The 20773-nt window shown below is 35.5% G+C and overlaps 1 protein-coding gene across 1 annotated transcript; it reads right to left on the bottom strand.

Annotated features, from left to right (window-relative positions):
- Nucleotides 1-801: 801 nt before the first annotated feature.
- On the bottom strand, nt 802-20497 carry LOC150079358 (calcitonin gene-related peptide type 1 receptor-like). The gene is made up of 17 exons (XM_090382625.1): nt 20369-20497; nt 11346-11448; nt 10433-10546; nt 10144-10247; nt 9665-9806; nt 9421-9531; nt 8076-8182; nt 6935-7026; nt 5170-5296; nt 4897-5050; nt 3624-3690; nt 3245-3308; nt 2738-2823; nt 2513-2651; nt 2361-2402; nt 1919-2008; nt 802-1738 (listed from the first exon to the last, which is right to left on the bottom strand). The coding sequence occupies exons 2-17, from the start codon at nt 11443-11445 to the stop codon at nt 1544-1546; spliced, it is 1734 nt and encodes a 577-aa protein (XP_090238751.1). The 5' UTR covers nt 11446-11448; nt 20369-20497; the 3' UTR covers nt 802-1543.
- Nucleotides 20498-20773: the final 276 nt, after the last annotated feature.

Raw genomic sequence — 20773 nt, 5'->3', positions numbered from 1 at the left:
TATCATAAGTTAAAGAATATGCATAAATGTAACTTGCCTGTTTATAATACATATTATAAACCTATATTACATACCTATCGAGCCTGTTTTAATTTTTTTTTTGAATTAAAATTTCAGTTGTTTATTTGGTGAGGGGAAAGAGCCCCGAAGTGCACGAAGCCAGTACAGATTCGATTATCCAACCCAGGGCCACAAGCTTATGTATCCAACCCGGGCAGGATATATTCAATATATGCAGCCCAGGTTGGATAATCGAATCTGTACTGGCTTTATCCTGATCTGACCTTCCATTTGATCTCACATCTCCATTTCATTTACAGATTCACTTCACTCATCTACATTTGAGTCACAGAAGAAGCAGGTGATTTACAGGTGCAAAAATGTGCATATGTTTTAAAAAGATTGTTCAATTTGAGAACTGAGGTTTCAAAACAGTCCCGTGGTATTCAATCTCGCAAGAGCTCCTGCTTTCAATGTACTGTATAAGTGTTATTGCCAATGTGACAGAATTAGAGAATTTTTCAATTATTTCCCCTGCCCAAGGAGTTCAATTGCAAGTAGTCGTGGAAACAGTCTGCTGCGAGCACTCACGTCCTTCAGTGAATCCATTCACTTGAACAAATATATATATATATATATATATATATATATATATTCATGAAAAATTGTTCTTTTCTTACATCAGTGGAAATCCCACTGTATTTGTAAACGGACACAAATCCTCATGTTTGCCTAACAAGGAACGCAACATTAAAGAGACAATAAACGAAAATGACATTTAAACAATTTTTATTGGTTCGATAGAGCTTCTTTTTTCTTTAAGATGAACTAGTTTTTGTGACTGCATCCTTGGTCCATACCTTCCTTCTGGCACAATATGTTTGAGAGCTCATCTAGGAACATTTGACTCACTGGCATTACATCCTACAGAGAACCCCTGCTTTCAATATATCGGAATTATTTTATAAACGCCAAAATAGATACTTCAAAAAGAAGTATGTATTTTGGCGTCTTTATAAAGACGCCAAATTTGTCTTTATCTATAAAGACAGATCCCATAAAAAATCATATCCGCATTCTTTTTTAAAATCCTCTCAAGAGATCGCGCCATCAACCTGAAGGAACAATCCTGTTAAAAATCACAGGCCAATTTTCCCTCAATTTTGGTAGGGATAGCCTTTGGACAAGTGTCTTATGACTTTTGATAGGATCGCACCTTCAGGTTGATGCAATATACTATCATGGAATTTTGGAACTCTGTCTGTTGCTTGATGAAATTCAATATATTGTTGTGGGTTCAATCCGCTATTTCTTCTTGCTACAGAAGTTCGATTTTCTGCTTCTCAGGACATAAATATCACGTTGTAAAACTCAACTGCATCATAGTGGACATGCTTCTATCCGTCAGTGACTGTTTCAATCACATTGAGAAATGACAAGTTCTGGTGCTCACGAGAGATGGTCTTTGGTTGCTGAATGAAAAACAACTGACAACTCCCATTTGCCGGTTTCTTAAGTACCAACTGATAATAAATAGCTAGGATCACGTTTCTTGGGAAGTTTTGTTCATTGTTTTCGCTATGTTTTCCAAAGGAATTTGTTCTTGTTTTGGGCTAATCCATTTCTTGCACGATTTTGAGACTTTCTGGCCGTTCTTCAGTACCTCAGATGTTTTGAGCAAAAGTATGTGTCCCTGCGTGGGTATTTCAATGTTGCGAAGGTTGGGTGCCTGGTACATCTAGAAAAAAAATGTATTAAACTTTAGATATTGTTGAATGTCTCTGCATTTAAATGAATTTAAATTTTTTTTAATGAATTAAATTTAATTTTAAAATTATTCAAAACATCCATTAAATCGAGTTTACAATTTGATAAAAAATTAAACGTCGCACTGTACCACATTTCAGTGTATACTTACCGAGGTCACACTAGTTCCATAGGATAATCGCCTGTTTTTTCCAAATTTTAGACTTCTTAAAGGCCAGTATTTTTTCAGTACCTTTTGTACCTATAAAATATAAGAAATGTAATTAGTATTGTGTACCTCCCGCACACAGTAAATGGATTATGTTTAATTAATATACTCTTAAAACAATATGGTTCCTATTTTTATGCATGCACTCATTCCAGAGCCTGATGGTAGAATATACCAGGGCCGGACAAGAGCCAGTTAGTCACTGGCATCCGAAAGTGATATCTTCCCCTTTGGATTTCGGAACAGGCTTGTTTTCTTTAACAAGGTTTGTCCAGACCTGCGTATAATACAAATTTTCGAGATTTTCACATGTATTTTCCACGACTTATCTCATGGTCACGCCTGAGTTATGAAAAAGTTTTATTTCAAAGAAATTTCCACTTACCTCTCCGTTGAAAAAGCAGAATAGAAGAGCCACAGCGAATCCCTGTAGAAAAATAATAAGACCATACTGAAGTCTCCATATTTTATTCTTCTGTTGTAAAAAGGTATCTGATCTCTTGTTTTATTTCAAAATTTTAAAAGTAATTGACTCACCTGGAATGATGTTACGATGGCTGATATAATCTCATAAACATTTGCTCCTTTACTCTTAGAGGAGTCTGGCCGAAATGGGATAAGGATGTAGTGCAGTCCCAGTAGAGGGAGCAGGATGAGGGCAGCTCTCAAAGCTTTCCTATTGGGGAGGAAAAAAAACTAAAGTTGGATGCACACGTTCTCTCTTTCAATTATTAAACTATGGAATTCAAAGCGCATATTTACCAGGCTTGAGTGCATTCTGTTGAGTTGTTCGCCTTGATTTTCCCTACGAGGACTCGAAGAATGTTGACTAGGAATCCAAAGTTAACCTATAAGAGAGAAAACTCTTCGAAATTTCGATATTTCTGTACTGGAATTAATCTCAAATGAATCAGTGTTTACAACAATGCGTATGTTATAGTTGGGTACAGCTGACATGATTTGGTTTTCTTTCTAACAGAATACATCTTCGCGAGAATTACCGTTATTGAGCATGAAAGATTTCTATGAAAATAAACTAGGTAGATGCCAAAGTTATTCATGGAAAGATGGTTACCTTACCATCGTACATATATATTTCCTTTCTTACGTTTGACAATGGCTTCCAGAAGTCTGAAGACCAAATGTGTTTGGGCAAACTTATTGTAGAAGACCGCACTCTCCAAATAGATCCAATATGGCTCTACGTGGGTTTCTTTTTTGTTTCCTAAAATTCACAAATTCATATGCAGCAAAAAACTGATTACTTACCACCATAGACAAGCACACGGGTACAATTATAATCCAGCCGAAAGGGCTCTCGTCAATCCAGCAACTAAAACAAAACAGGTTGAACTGTAAGTTTCTTCATAACACAAAATTTCAGAAATAGTGCCAGTTTATACCAGTAGTAAGAGCCCACCGATCGTGAGGATTTAGAAAAATTTTTCACCAGTCAGACTTAATCATTCGCGTTTGATCTCTGCTCTGAGATTGACCTTTCCCCTCACCTTTCTCACTGAGATCGCGATGGAAGATTACCCTATCCCCTACAGTCAGCGAGGTCTTACCAGATATATATTACATAAAATTTATGATGTGAAATTTTTGCTTGAAAAGAAAATGGAAAAAATTAAAAGATGGGACTTACTAACGGGCATACTTCTCGTGAAGATATCTCACGCTGGCGTATATTGCTATCAGAATACCCGGCACACCTGAAATATGATAAAAAAAAAAAAAAAAATTAAATACAATGGTGGTGTGAGAGAGAAAACAAAATAAAACAAAATCATCGATTAAAATTTTCGCGTATAATTCCAATAAACCAGCGCCTTAACGTCAAACTAATTTGTCTCATAATTATAAAACTTATAAATTATCAGTATCAATTTACTACAAAATTAAAATTACTGATTAAAATTCTACCTGAGAAAATAGATGGTTGGCAGTATGATAGGTTACATTTTGGCAGGAAGAAATCCAGAAACGTAGCTGTAGCCAGCAATCCAGTTTTAGAATTTTATTAATTAGTGGACTCGAATTCCTCACTAAAAGTGAAAGATTTTTTGTGAGGAATTCGATTGCTGGTGATTGTCCTTCCACAATACATTAATATTCTTTACTTTAAATCACTTAATTATCACTTTGACGCAAAATATTTTCGAACGGGTAGGCACAGTATTTACTGAGTTTTGGCTTCACCTTTGACATGCACAGTTGAAGCTTTCAAGCTTTCAAGTGAACTGAACTGAAATGTTCTGTCTCTGGTTTGGTAGCTTTAATTTTGGCTGGGGACAAGTTCTCATTGTCTAGGAGGGAATTAGAGATCTTAAAGTACAGTAGTCATTAGTTATAGAGGTTGTCATCCCTACTGAATGTGCCCCGGTGGATAGCATAGGTGGTAGAATCACCGTTGTCCCCAAACCGAGTAGAAAGATCCGAGTTCAAGACCCGTCAATGACGAAGGAATTTTTAATGGCCTTTTTCACAACTTGGCCGAGTTAGTCGGTCTCAGACGAAAGTAGCGTAGTTTTTCTCCCAAAAACGGATTTTTCGTATAACAAACAGCAAATCGATCACAGAACACACGCAGTTCACAGACATAATATATACGGCGCAATATGGCCTTCTCTGAAGTGCCTAAAACCTACAACCAACCAATCAATTCTGTTGAATGTCTGTGGTGTGTTGTGCTTGATATAGGGTGGAACCCTTCCAGTTCCGCTTGTGACAAACAGACTTCAATGATACGGATATGTTCAATCAATGATTCGGATTAGATCAGATTACATCACAACAGATTTGCAATAAGTCCATGACTGATGTTTTTAAACTTTCTACTTTTGTTCCGAAATTTCAAAAGTCTTAAGATTACACAAGTTAAAAAAATATCTCTTGGGGACATTAAAAAAAAAACTTACCCCAGCCCAGGAAGTAAAACCATTTAATTACACCAGTCTCTTCAACGAAAGCTACGACCATCAGTGTATGTAGGTGTAGTCCCTCGCAGAACATCCAGAAATAGTTACATAGTAGGAAGTAGTGGAGGATAACATGAAGGATTTGGCATGGGAGCTAAACGAAAGGTTAATGAATGTATAAATATCAACTGAAGCTTTAATAACTATCATACAATACACAAAAGTCATAGAGCAGTTAAAGCAATAAAAAATAAACATCTCCTGGACGCTCACCCCGTTTGCAGCGACGACACTGGCATGATTCACCACTTCTCTATACCAGACAATCCACATGATGTTGTTAATGATGTACGACACAAAAAGGTGCTTGTGTACAGTTATTCGCATGCACTGGAGACACCTGGTGGATAAAAACAGCACTTTGTAAATACGGGTTTATAGTTCCATCTGACAGTTTCAACGTAATGGAATTTCAATCTAAGTCCATAGGGATCGAAGGGCAAATTATATAATATTGTTACTTACCTATGTATTATAATTATTTTATTATTTTAAATTTGTAAATTTACTATTATTAACAGATTCTGCTTATAATCCATCCTTTGAAATGTGTGTATTTTTTTGGACGAGAGGGTCGACGAGGGAAAAATACGGTTTTTAAACAGGTCGCCAGGTAAAAAAAAAGATTGGGAACCCCTGGTCTAGAGTGTAGAATAGCTAAATGATGAACTTGTCTAAATTAGGGATTTGGACTGTATAAACAACTGATTAACGTAGATTAAGATTTACAGAAGACACAAATGACACTAACACGGAAGAACTCATGCAAAAACAAAGAGGCACATTATGTGGAAATATATTTATAAGGTCTTTATAATCGATGTCATTTGGAGTGTTTCTTAAGGGTCTATCTTCGTCTTCAAATGTAGGAAAGAAACCACGCAAACTTAATGTAATTCATCACTTGTGCTTGTCTTGGCTAATAGGCCTATAGACATCACGGCTGTTCTTAATTGTTGAATCTGTGCAGATGTTGAAAAAAGTGATTGCAAGGTGTTTTGTAGACATCATTTCATTATGAATAAGTAATTAGCCGAAGTCTCCTCCAGATTAGCATTTGGCATGAACAACTGTCTTAGCATAACAGACAGCAAGTGTAGCACAATGGTTATAATCACTGTCCTCTTCACACTTAGTGGTAAAGACTCGGGTTCGAATCCCGTCAATGACGCGAGGAACCTTTATGGGCTTTTTTCATTCCGCGGCTGAGTTTGTCGGTCTCAGGTGTGAACATTATCCAGTTTAGCGTTCCATGATCCATCCCTGTTAAGATTTTCTGTGTTATCCACAGATTAATCATTAATGAGTAGTAATGTGTGGATAATATATAATCAGATCAGATGATCTGATTATATATTATTGATCAGATCCACAGTATTCTTGCCCCTAGTACTTTCTCTAATATACTGATAGTAATCATGTAGTTGATTTAAAACTTTAATCCCCGGTGGTGAGTTTTCCCTCCCGGTTCGCTCCAGTCAACAGAGTGAAGATTTATTTCTCCAGTAAAAAAGTACTGACACCTACTCACCTTTATAATTTATTTTTATTATTATCAAATTAAATAATAATTATTAAATTATCATAGCCTCTAGATTTAGATAATTTAAATTTATTTAGATAATAGCAACAGTTGATATTTTAAAAATGAATTATAAATTCAGTTATTCGAAAGCCTTTCTTACTTCATGGTCCATTCAAAGAACAAATATCCATTTATAGTTTACAACCCACCCAGCTGCAGACGTGGAAAACCATATTTCATTCCAGTTATTTTCTGCATGCGGGATAATCAATTTGATTTTTAGGTGGTTCTCACCTTAAGTTTTCATCATAAGTAATTTACTGATACATATTACAGTTTTAAATTAAACGTATATTTAAATTTATGACGTATACACAGTACACTTACCCGTACATATATTCAATATTTGACGTATAAAAACATCAAGAGGACATTAAATGCAACAGCACTTACCTGAAGTAGAAAAACACGAACAAGGAGAGAAATAGAGCGAAAACAGAGATGGAATAACCAGTTACGTATAGAGTATTGATCTGTTGACGAAACTGAAAAAAATAAAATAAAATAAATAACGGAATGCTCCTACTCAATAAATATTTTATTGTAGAGGTATAGAGGTTGATAATAAAACTTAGCATTATTTTAAATCATTTGCATATGTGCCAGCGATACAGACATTACCACGTATTTGAAAGAAATTTCCTGTTTATTATTACTATTAAAAAGTAGTCTAATATACTGTACTATACCATTCTTATAGTATAATAATATTTTATTTTAGAATAATTACAATTATTTATTAATTTACAATTATTCATTAATTTATTTACGATTATTAATTTTATGATTATTTATTTATTACAATGAATTTATTTATTTATTTACAGTTATTTATTTTACAATTTATTTATTACATTATTTATTTATTACAATTATTTATTTATTTATTTATTACATTTATTTATTTTACAATTTATTTATTTATAATTATTTATTTATATTTATTTATTTATTAAAAGTATTTATTAAAATTATTTATTTATTTACAATTATTTATTTATTACATTTACATTTATTTATTTATTTATTACATTTACAATTATTTATTTATTTACAATTACAATTAATTGCAATAATTCTTTTAAATATGTACAATAAATTAGCTCGAAGATGAACTGGAAAATAAGTATTATGATAAGACGAAATAACACTCGGATTTTCATATTTCTTTTATCAATTATTTGGTAAAGAAATATTAACTTTATATTAATATCTTTATATATTAATATAAAGAAATATTAATATAAAATCACAACTCTAAGCCAGTTACATAAAAGCGTAATAGGAGAGAATGGGAAAGAAAAAATTAACTTTAATGGCAAAGATTGTAAAGGTAAGTAAAACTGAAATCATTGCTAGTATTGTCTATTTGAGTTTCTTTGAACGTAGACAATGCCTAGAGTAGAAAGGTTAAAAGAATGATTCAAATTCATTGGCATAACTGTAAAATGAAAGAAGACACGAATTTAGAGTTATTATATGTTAATCAAGTATAACTTAAGATGAGGACTTAATGTTTATTTCTGTGGTTTACCTTTAAATCTGCTTCGTCCACACAAGTGGTGTAATTGGACCAGGTGAGATTGGTGTCAGGATGACGAAACCAGGTACCATCCGGATTACACGTTTTAAATGACAGACCTGTAAAGATACTTTGACTATAATATACAATTCTAATTAAAGATAATATATCTGCATATATTTAATGAATAGCGAGTTTATAATCTTAAACTGCTCCTTTGACACGGGGTTAGAAAAGGTTGCGCAGTTATATTTCAACGCAATATCCGTATAATTTTAAAATTATTTCAGTTTGAAAATTAAACAGAAATAATTTGAAAATTATGCTCTGAACATTGGCTTCAAATTGTACACAGAAATGCGTACAGTTCTCAGATTTACAGGATCTTAGTGCGCTTTTCATCAGGTAGTAACCAAAGTAAAATGAGAAAGTCAAAGGGTGTAAAGTTGAGCGATTTGAGATTATTCTGAATTGTTGCTAAGGCAATTTAGGACAGGAAAAGTCAGTTAGTTCACTTAAAACATCAGTTTATGATTAGATGATTTGTGATTGTTAGAAGCCTCTTTTACATTACCTGAGCGAAAATATTTTCAGGTATTCTCATAAATATTAAAGAATCACTCATCATCCTATCAGTCCTCTAAAATGGGAACAGCCCGATTATCTCATGTCACGTTAACCAGGGACAGTTTATGCAACCACAGAGAAAAGTATATCATCGGCGTACTTGTCGTTATGGATGGGTCAATCTTTGCTAACTCCATTCTCCAACCTATTGTGCACGAGGGTACACTAAAACCGCGTGCTACATGAAGTTATCTGCGAGAGAAAATGTATTCACTTGTCGGTGACAGAACAAATTGGTATGCCGTAAGGAGAAATCAGAATGACAGTTGGCCCAATATCCGTCGACACTGAAACCAAAATAGAAAGTTACTGAACTGTGAAATGAGTCTTCTTGATGTCAGCTGTTCCCTGCATACAAATTAAAGACAAAACAACTACATCGACCTCTCTCTGGGATGGATAGATAATTTGCCGAGTGGAGCTCTGCAGAGGCACAAGATACTAAATGTTTATCTCGATTTCGCTTCTCGTTTAAAACTAAGTAATACTGCGTTGTCCCTTTTACTTGGGCTGTAGAATAGAACCAAGTGGCACAGAGTACCCGAGAGATATCCTGAAAGAATATTTTCTTAATCAATAGATCACCGTCTTTAAGTTAATGACCATTTAAGAATTCAATTAATAATCTAAGATGAAGTTTCCATACATTTTTAGGTAGAAAATGAAAATCTAAGATCTTAAAATTAAGATTCTAATTAAACTCTTCAATAAATCTTAACTGATATCTTACGATCGTCAGAGAAGCCCGGTATGAAGGTGGGACAAACAGAATGAGTTATTTGTCCAGGAAGGGTGTCGTTCCAGCAAGACCAGCCGTCGAAGGTCCGAGAACAGTAAGACCCTGTAAAAGAACAGTAAATTAAAGACAGGTTAACGAAGAGGGGTTCTAAAGATCGCGTCACCCCTTTTCCGATTTGCAATATTACAGAATATCACATACGAGAGGATTTTGGTACCCTCTGTACCTTACTTACCTGACAGTGCAACGGATTTGGAGAGAATTTGATCGACACATTCCTCGAACACAGTTGCAGTGTTGGAATCGGCATAAGGAGATTTTCCTAGATTGGAAAAGTCTTTAAGTTGCATCTTCAGTATTTTATTGTGTAATGGATCCTGGAAGAACATTGTAATCTAATATAAAAGAGCCAAGTAGAGATAAAAATTTTAATGGCAAACAAGATATTTACGAGTTATTTTAAAGAAGCAACATAGACACTAAAGAAGGAATAAAAACAGCAGGCAGCTGAATGCCACTCGGTTGGGTTCCCACTTCATACTAACGCTACTGAAGACATGATCTGGTGAATGATATTGAACCACCCGTTGTTTTCCTCCTACTGTAGCAATTTCGATGATCAAATTGATATTCTGGTCAGTTCATTTGCTATTTAAACAAGCCGATTAAAATTCTTAGTGATTTTGAGAATGACTACAGTTGAAAAGGACTTACTGTTTGGATGCGGAAAGGACACAAAGTGTAGTTGGCAGATTCATTGTCAAAATAGGAATCTCCAAACCATTTCCCATTTGGTAAGCACTGTCTAGTGGCGACTTCTGTTGAGTATAAAAATAAAATGATTCCTCATTTAAGACGCTACAGGGTTAAGAACTACTATTAAATATTAGCGACTATATTTTTATTTTATTTCCAGGGTTTCAAATGTGAGTTTCCTCCTATTCTGTTATAATTATTAGTATAGGTTGAGTATAATACTAATATCAAGTACTTATTTACTTACGTGCGTTGTTTTCACCTTGAACGAACTGTGGACATGTTATGACCGCTACTTGTCCTGCTGGTGTGGCACTCCAACAACCCAATCCATCAAATACTGGTGGACATAAAGCGCCACCTAAGAAGACAAGAAGGTTGATGATACTGCATATTATATGGCAGCCATGTGTAGTATAATATTAAGACAGCGCTTCGATAGAAAAATAAAAACTAGAAGAAATTACAAGCTTTTAATTCTACTGATGAAGAAGATGGAAAGTTATTTTCACCTTCTTGTGAACAAACAATGAAATGTGCTCCCTGCTGTGAAATTGCTTTTGCGATCAGCTATTATTACATTGCAGTTTAAATCATTGACGCGAAGAAACAAAAAATTTAAATTGGAAGACAGCGACATTAATAACGGTTGGCATTACGTTGCTAAATTCAATGACTGCCCCCTTCCCCATAACGTGCATTTTAGTAATGTTATATCAGTATAACTATTCCAGCTATAAACAAAGTACTGTATATTATTTTGTTACTATTGGTCTCAAACGGATTCTCCTCTGGGTTCTCCGGTTAAGCGGCTAATGTAAACGTTTAAGAATTTTAAAATCTCTCAGCTTGTATGTATGTAAGCAGTCTACTCGATACAGTTCTCATTTTAATAACTAATCCATACAAAAATACGTGAGTAATAAGCCTTTAATTCTTAATCAATTTTTTTTTAAATAAAATACGATTGTGAAGCACACTTCTATGACCTCCGTGATGTTCTGTGTCGGCATAGTTACGTCACTGAGTAGAGAGGATATATTTAAGAGATTTAAACGAAATATTTCCTTCTCTCATTAATTTCGATATAAAATTTCTGTTTGTAATTTCCTTGAAGTTTATTTATAAATACCTGAAGAGGATTAAGGATTGGTACTTACCTTGATTATCAGAACGAGGAAGGGAAAATCTTGCAAAACACCTCCAGTATTCTTTAAGTTGTTTACTGAGTAGTTCCTGGTCAAATCCGTATACGAGCATTACCTGTAGATTACGCAAAAGATTTATATATTGTATAACACAAATTAACGTACAATACAAATATACGAGGCCCTTACCAAAAGTTTCTGGACTGCCCTTGGTGTCGCAATACTGTAAATGATATAGCGTCCTGTTGCTAGGTGGTGACAATTTCTTATTTTGATTCAGCATTATCATGTGGTACTCTGAGCAAGGTCGTATTGAGTACCCTTTATGATTTCTGTGTTTATTTAGGATGAAGGATTTTAAAGAGCAGGTTCAAGTCCCGTTACAGATTTGGGGCAAAAATGTTCAGGCTGGAGAAAGGGTATTTCCACAGCTAGATCAGACTAAAATGTTGCACAGGTTAGCGGGACAATTTCTGTCTGAAAACAAGTGAGCTAGATCCCTTGTATATGGAGAGACCATGGACATCTCTCTAGGGCTGAATTGATCGACAAGGCTCTCATCATATACTCCCTCCTATCGTGTCAGGGCAGAATTGCAGACATTTTCAAATTCAACCCTAACTCACGGCTTTTTTTCATCATTGTCTTGTACTTGTTAAGTAATTCTGCCGGTCTCCTACTCTTAATATCATTAGTGCCAATGTGTACAACAATATCACCCTTTGTGCCCTTAAAAGATGACATCTGCTCTACGTCATCAACCTTTGCCTCTGGCAGACATACCCTGGTCCTCTTCCACCTATCCTTTTTGCACAATATGTTCCCCGATGTAGCTCACTATGGTTTATTTTTGATTCTAAAACTAAAATTTGAATCCAAAGAGAAGAGATTTAGTGACAGAGTTCCAACAAAACTGGAAGAGAAACTGCAGGGGAAAACGAAACGGGGGAAGGGGAAATATACACCTTGTCCAGGATCGCTGGACAAGGTGTATTGCCACACCCTGCATTGAATAGTCTGTTAATGACACCATTTTTATTGCAGTCCGGAAACGTTTGAGTAGCACAATGTATACACTTGAGACATAAAAGAAGCATTCCCTTTTTTAAAACCAAAATATTCTTTTTTTTTTTGTTTCACATCTTATAAATTTCAGCCTTCCTCATGTAGATTTAGGTAATTACCTGGGATAAAATTTAAGCATTAATGGTATCTGAAACAATTCAAAATAGTTGAGTTTTCAATTTCCATGGTACACTCAAAAGGGAAACAAAAGAGATCTTAGGAAAAAACTGAAAAGAACTTCGAATAAACTAAGTTTATTAACTGTAAAATTATGGGGCAGAGTGTATATAAATTGGCCAAAGTACCTAAGGTCATGCGGCATCTCTATCAATATATCTTGTTTTTAAATAGCGTGTAGTCTATGGTCAGTTTGCTTGTATTTCGGGATAAAAAACCAAGTTATACTTTAATTTTACATCGTGTTTCTCTTTTTCCCCCTAAATTTTGATTTTTTCATTTAGAAAATTCTTTCAGAAAATGGAAACAGCCCATGAATTTGAGTGTTACAGAAGAAAACTGTTTTTCTTGAACAAAATAAATTGCTATAATTATGGATGTATTTATATCCGATAGGCAAAAAAACCAGTCTGATTGAACACGCTCCATGTAATTATGAACGCCCAGGCTACCACACGTCTAGATATCGTTTAAAAGTCGGTTGTATATAAAATTTACAATGGCGCCAAGGAATATGCGTATTTATTATTCTTACTATTTCTTCACACATAAACATAGAAGAGTCGTTCTCGTTCTAGGTAACTGCTGAGTGGTATACAGAGATATTAAGATTTATTTTACTTTTCACGCTGCGTAAAGTACCGAGGAAACGCTGTAATTAGTACATCCCCCCATCACGACACAGTTTCGCCATTGAGGAAGGGAAAAAAACCCGGAAATGATCGTTTGTATCTCCAGCAGCCATACGTAGCAACTGGCTGATGACTGAATGGACGTAGATGGATCATTAAAACAGGTAAGCTAACAACTGCGAATTATCTTGAAGGTAAGAGCGCTGGATATATCAAGAAGTATCATTTTGTCTCATTTCCTCTACAAAGCAGTGATGTTAAATGTTGGAAGGCACAGTTTTCTCGATTTTTGGTTTATTTTCATCAACTTCTAGCTGTTGTGTTTGATGGTAAGAGTTGTGCTCATTCGTTTCTAACAATAGATGGGAATATTGATTGGGTTTTTGTTGTAATACGTTCAAGGCTAGTCTGTGTTGTCGTCTCTAATTTGAACATAAGATGATCAAAAAACAAGTGGCTAATTTTTTAAGACATATGAGTATTAAGACAAAAGCCTCGTTTGTAGAATGGCCAAAAATCAAACTAAGTTTAACAACGTGCGCTAATCTCATCTTCTAAAGCAGTCACTACGAGTTGCCTTAGTCTTAGGCTTCGAATAAAGGGTACTGCTCCCCAAGAAAAAGTTCTTATAATTTTTTTTTTTTATTTTTGGTGCCAAAGAAACTACGGTTATGAAACGTCAGTACATTGCGTGTCTATTCTGCATGTACGCTTTGGTCGGGTTGTTTGTTCTGCTTAATGATGATGCAATTAAGAAAGTTATTGTATGAAGTGCTGCAGGTGTTCGTAAAGAGAAACACCTGAAAAGGGAGGCTTACAGCGATTATTATCATCATCACATGCTCATATTATAACAACAGACTTCGAGTTATTCACGATTTGTGGGCATCTAAGAAATATCGCTAAACCCTTACCGAAAAACACTGCCAATGAGATGAAGTTTAATTGCGATTAGGTAATGGATATACATTGAGCAATTACAACCCAGATGTCCTTGCAAGGTCAGAGGTATAAGCTTGCAGATCGTATGACCTTTGCCAATAGTATTTCCGTATACTTGAATGTAACAGCCAACACAAGCACCAGATTTTAATGAGAACATAATAAAAAACTCACAGTTGTTTAAATGATGTCTCTCTCTTTCTTTTTTAAGTAGCATCCTTAACGTATAAGGGTTCGTCTGCGATCAATAAACAAATCACCCAATCCGGCCAGACTTTAAACCCAGGTCACACATCCGCAACGGAAACAGATGCCTGTTCCGCCTCTTCCTTTTTAAAGATAAACTACATACGCCATTTTTTTCTCATTTTATTAGAGTACACAAGCATTCTTTCACTGCAGACGAATTCTTTCCCTTTGTCTTCTAATCCCAAAAAAGAATGTGTATGTGTATAAGGAGAAGCAAGATTTGCATATGATCAAGGGTTGATTGATTGTTGTAAGGTTTAGGCGCATCAGCAATCTAAGCCACATTGTGCCGCATGTAATGTCTGTAAACTGCGTGTGTTCTGTAACTAAGTTGCTGTTTTCTGGATGAAAAACCCGAATTTTTGGGATTAAAACCATGATACCTTCGCCTGAGATCGACTAACTCAGCCACGTTGTGAAGAGACCCGTAAAAATTCGTCGCGTCATCGACGGGATTCGAATTTTGGTCTTTTCCACCCGGTGTGGGGAGGATGGTGATTATACCCACGGGGACGTGATCAAGGGATTCGCATAAATAGTGGAAAACCGTGGTTTCAAATAAAATTGAATTCACAAAATAAAACAAGGGAAAATTCAAAATCGGAGATTAAGAAATAAATTCTCCTGTTAGGATGATGATATTTCTGGCAGATTCCGAATTGTGTACTATCAGTTGAAATCTGCGTTGATATTTCCTGGATGAAAATAGTCATACAGCAAATCAAGAAACCTCTATGATGTCCGAGGAAAAAGTGAAAACACGGAAGTATCTCTAATGGTGTTGACTATGGATAGTACAAGTACTGTATTGTGTAAGACGTAGTACTTGTATTGTAAGCAACAGTCACATGAGAAGAAATCCCATACCTTCCTCTCGTTTAGGTTGGTCAAAAGCTATTCTAAGACATATTGCTTAACATGCTGTCCGTACAGAATCTCTAAAAAAGCTTTGTGAATCTGTCGATATAGAGAATTACTGAAACATTGTAAAACACGATGGCGAACCCTTAATTCAATCATAAATCGTATTATTTAAAATTTTCCACTATTAAAAATATAATTTATCTCCTGGTAGTTATCCAGTTTTTCTTATAAAGAATTTTTTGAGTGAAATTTTTGAGAAGCTCTTTTGTTCTTTGCTTATTCTTTCACGTATATCTATCACGAGAAACCTAGAGATGAAACAAAAAAATAAAATTCCATTTTATAAGTTATGTCAATAATCAGTTCATCAGAAGATATTAAAAGAATTATTTGAACAATCAGATTTAACTCTTAAAGTTAAGTCGATTATTCAAAGCAATAGTCTTGACCAAATCATTTTTTTAAAGGTCTTAAGAGTTTAATGTCTTAAGCTGTCACAAAATATCCTATGATTATTTAAAAATGTTTTCACAAAATTTCCTTTCATTGAATATATTGATGTAACTGATTGATTAAACTACTATTATTGAGTTAAACACATTCTTTGAAAGGTAACTGAGGTAGCTGATTTCAGATGGGCATGGAATTACTCATGTCGAGGATGGCCCTGTATATAGACGACCTACGTGTTCGCCTAGGAGACCATATTCGAGGGAAAAGTGAAACAGATGGAAAAAAAGAGAGCAAGTTCTAAAGCTGTTCGCACATTGATACCATATCATCTGTTGTGAGGGCTTTTTCTTAAAAATTAAAAGGAATAAAACCTGCTTTCCCAATGTTCTCCTTTTTCACTTCTCCTGTCCGGCTACTCAACTCTTGTCTAGAAGGGTTACTAGCAAATGAAACGTTGGCTATTACCGTTGTGGTCTACAGAGTGGGCGCTACCTTCCCCTCGGGATGGGAGAGATATGTTCGAATTCCATCAGTGACGCGAGGAATTTTTATAGACTTTTTCACAACGCGGCTGACTTAGTCAGTCTTAGTTGAAGTTTGCGTGGGTTATAATCAGAAACGGGTTTTTCGTCCAGCAAACCGACGAAGGACTTCACGCAATTACAGATACAATTTACCGACTCCTGGTAGCCTTAGTTTCTTTGGCGCGTAACAAACGGGTTAATCAGGATAGGTCACAGAAGGCCACGATACTCCGTCACGAAAGTCACTTGCACTATACTCCTATGAAATTCAACTAGAAATGAGCAGTGGAAGTTGAACTGTAAACCGTTAAGTCGTCAGAACAATACGCGGAACAATACTGTACTGAACAGAAACAGCAGTGTAAACCCTGATGGGTAACACAAAAGTCGTGACCAAGATACAATAGGAAGCGCATCGATACAATAAAAAAGGCGAGACCGTTGATATTTACTCAGGAAAGGCCAAGGAAAAAACGTTGTGGGTAATACCCAGAAGTTGAGTGGACACGGTTTTGCTGTTTTCCTAAAACAGATAGATTGTAATCAGGAAAAAGGATGTGAGCTTCCTTTTTAATGAAAACTGATCTACAGGTCTAGTTTTTAAGTTAATCAACAGAAGTTTCGTTCTCTAGTACATACAGCATGTGCTTTAAATCTTTATTTTAATTTTAATTTTATTTTTCAATGACAAAAGGTCAGCAGTACAAAGAAATGAAAGAAAATAAAACGAATAGAATTCCTCTAGGTATTCTTTATGAAGAAGAGATCTGGCTTACCGGCCTCCAAAAGACCAGCTCCAAGATAACAAAAGGCTTATTGGAAGTCATCAAAATGCCAGGCGAACAAATGGATCCCTTACGCAACGCTGGGCAACTATCTGCACGGAGAATCTCCGCTACCTAGTTCTAAGGGCAGCCGCCAATCCCCCTACTACCAAACAGAGACTGTCCTGTGAGGCTAAATTCCTTTCCTAATAGATGCTCCCAAAAAGCCTCTAAATTTGACCTTCACGAGGATTTAAGCGCCTGGTGATACTGAGCCAAGGAATTTTCTTGTTCATTAATTTAATTAATGGAATCTTGTTAATCTAATAAGATCTGTGCTATTGGTCTAAACTCCTATTGAAAAATTTTTATCCATTTATAATCTTATTGTATATTATCAAATTGAAGTTTCTTTTTAAGTTAAACATACAGAATGAAATCAAATCACAGTAGTGCTCAAAGGCCAATTAAAAATAGAAACACGTGAACTAAGTTGCGAAGGACCAGTTATAACATGCAATGTGACGCAGGATTGTAAGCTTTGTTAAACCTTTGTGTGGCCGTCCTCGTGTTACCTCTACGCAAGATGGTGGTTATATGATCAAGGGAGTAACTAATCTTGGAAGTTTAGAGGAAAATGGGGTCGGGAATGGCACAGGAAAATTTCTGGATTGGAGACATGTTTTGGAGTTTCAGATTCTCAGAGTCTTACAATGATTCGAATTCGTAGTGGTTCATCCATTGCCAAGTTTTGCGAATATAAGCACTCGCCGTGAACCCTAAAAGACTTTACTGTTGACAAAGGAAGTAGATGCATTTGAATGCATTAATGAATATTATACCAGTTTATTTTTAACAATTTAACTTTTGGTATTTTAACTTTGAATGTAAATAACACTTTAAATCTATTTTATGTCCTGTCTGTGTTTTCTTGACCCCTGTATGGAAAAAGCCTATTTTAAAAATCATAACCAATTCCACTGGTAATTTTTATAAAATACGTGTGAAGGGAGTTTGTTCCAGAAAATGGAAGTTGAAGAGATAAAAGAGGAAGAAGAAGAGTTGGATCTATGAGTTTGAAGTTGGACAGTAAAAGGATGCTGACTGGTTGCAGCACGTGTTCGGACTGGTTTAGAAGAGAAAGGGATTTATAGAAGCCAGTTCAGAAGAACAGTACCCATAGAAGTATGTATAGAAAAGGCATGCAGCAGAAAAAGAAGGTTTACGAGACAGAGGGCGCAGAGACTTCGTAAGAGATGGGTCATTAATTACCTAATTGCTCTCTTTTGAATAGAGCCTAGAAGCCTGAGAGGTTATGGGGACAACGCTCGAGATGTGGGAACAACATTCTATGGTAGGGCGGATTTGAGATTTCTACAGAGTGTGTAGCTGTTTAACAGAAAAGTAACGCCGAGAGTGAAAGAAAAAACCCAGTTTTTTAGATGCAGAGGAAGCAATATTTGTGATGTGTTTAAGCCAAGAGAGAGATTAGAAGCCAGGGTAATCCCTAATAGAGATATTTTCTTTTGTATAGAAATTTGAGTGTCTGAAAGGAGGAGCAGAAAAATCCTTTCTGCGAGATATGAGACAAGACTTGAGTTTTAGAAGGATTGAAATTAACTAAGTTATATTTGCTCCACTGGAGAATTACCTGGAGGTCAGCATTTAATAAATTGGTAGTGGATATTCGAGAAGTTGAAGCTGTTTCTCATGAATGCACAGGGCAAGGTTTCTCAAACTGGAAAGTGGGATTCAATGTGCTGTCATTAAAAAAAACTATGGATAGAATTTCCAGTCAATAAAAGAAGGTCATTAATATGCAAGAGAAAAAGAGTGGGAGAAAGAACTGAACCTTGGGGGACACCAGCATTAGTCGAGAAGTTAGGAGCAGAGAGCCGTCTACCATTACCCGCAGTGAGCGGTCAGATAGAAACCTGGATATCCAAATAGAAAAAGCAGTTAGCAACCAATAAGATGGAAGTTCTTCAGAAGACCGTTATGACAAACACGATCAAAAGCCTTTGAAAAGTCAAGAGCAACTGCTTGAGTTACGGTAAGTTATGAGAATCTTTATTGAAGCAGCAACAAGAAGAAAAGAGGCATTAAGACTGATATGTTTCAAACTAGTTTCCAATATTTACAATCCACGGACCACTTGGCCACCCCGCTTTCATCTCACTGTAGCGGTGCGTAGTATAGTAAGGAGAAAAAACAGGCAGCTCAAGGACACTCACAAGACCTTTCCCATAGCGTTAATACGAAGTGAGTGACCTTGAGTCGCCTGTTGTTTTCTCCCTGCTATAGTACCTTACCATTTAAACCATCTTACGGTACACTTTCAGAATCCTCAGTGATTTTAAAGCAAAGCTCAGCTGTTTCTAATAACCCAACGTATCGTTAGATGAAATCATCCGCATTTCCTGACAGTTCATTTAATGCGATTATTTAATTTTAGTCTTTATATTGTAATAATTACCACGCTTTCTGTTTGATACCATAAATTTTATCACTTTTAACCTTTGGCTTCGGTATCCGTGAAGGGTTGACTTAAATTAGTATATTCCTGCAGATGCAATAAAGATTATTACGTGGAATATCTGAAAATAATGAGCAGGTCATTCTGCGTGAAAAACTTGCTACGCACAAGGTCAAGTTACGTTGGACTGCGTATGTTGGCAACGGTTCAGAAGCAAAGTCGGATGCCAATTATCCTGGAAACATTTAAACTAGTAGGAAAAACAAACAAAAAAAAAAAGTCAGTAAGAACCTATGTCCTCGTAAATTTTCTTCAAGAATTATATATATAAAAGGCTCTCCACTGTACCCGAAAAAGCAAACAAACAAAAAAAAAGCTCACCGTTGAACTCTTGGGGGAAAGGGAAACAACTGACTCACCATTGAACCTGGAAAAACAAGAGAAAAAAAAAGAGAGATCACTTTCATTGGAGAGTGAAGAAATTCGCGAGGAGATGAGAGTTAACAAAACTATAGTACCCAGTGATGGTCAGCCACATATTTATGTATATGGCATCATTAAAATCATAAATAAATATAGAATAGGGCAGAAAGAATTCGCTTTTTTCTAAGGAAAAAAAAGGGTTTAGATAAAACGGAATTCTGTTGAGTGTTTCTCATTGATATACTTCAATGAATTAATATAATTACCAGCTGTTTCTCTTTTGTGAGTTTGACGTGGAATGAATGATATCTACTCAGTAATTTCATAATTATATATTTGTTCAGCTAAATATTAGAAAAATACGTTTAATTTTAAAAGATAATGAACTAAGAACAGACAAAATAAGTCCAACATAAAATGACAGAACACGTGAAACATTTTAGAAGAAAATAATTATTTTACTTACAGAATTACATCCACAGATCCTGTTGAAAATCTTATTGTCTTCTCGGTGTCAGTGCTCTGGTACCGAGATGATTTATCTTTTATTTCACTTAAAAAGTCATCCGACAACTCACAGTTAATACTGACTCGCCTTCAGTGGCACCGAAAGTAAGAAGGGAATTTTACGCTTCGCAGAAAAGTAAACCGGGCATGCGCAGTTTTATTATAACAAGACTTTAAGCATCCGGTTTTTAGCGAACCATGTTCAGACAAAAGAGCAAAGCCAATGCTGAGATTTATGTACGTGTTTTAGTTCCTGAGATTTCGTTGTAAATTCGCACATGCGTACAGGGAACCGGGAGGAGGGGATGATAGAGTCTGGGATTTGTTAGGTGATGAAAGACATATCTGTAAACCTAACTGAACA

This window comes from Mastigoproctus giganteus, chromosome 10 (genome assembly GCF_048544385.1).
Source record: "Mastigoproctus giganteus isolate SK-2022 chromosome 10, ASM4854438v1, whole genome shotgun sequence".
NCBI lineage: Eukaryota > Metazoa > Arthropoda > Arachnida > Uropygi > Thelyphonidae > Mastigoproctus > Mastigoproctus giganteus.
This window is presented reverse-complemented; position numbering and strand designations above follow the sequence as displayed.

Bases quoted from the DNA above. Each gene is read 5' to 3' on its own strand.
- LOC150079358 (XM_090382625.1), bottom strand. From the start codon at position 11,445: ATGCTCGTATACGGATTTGACCAGGAACTACTCAGTAAACAACTTAAA. The intron at 2,652-2,737 runs GTAAATATGCGC...CCTCCCCAATAG, and splicing joins ACAGAATGCACTCAAGCCTG to GAAAGCTTTGAGAGCTGCCC. The intron at 1,739-1,918 runs GTAAGTATACAC...TTTTTTTTCTAG, and splicing joins ATGGAACTAGTGTGACCTCG to ATGTACCAGGCACCCAACCT.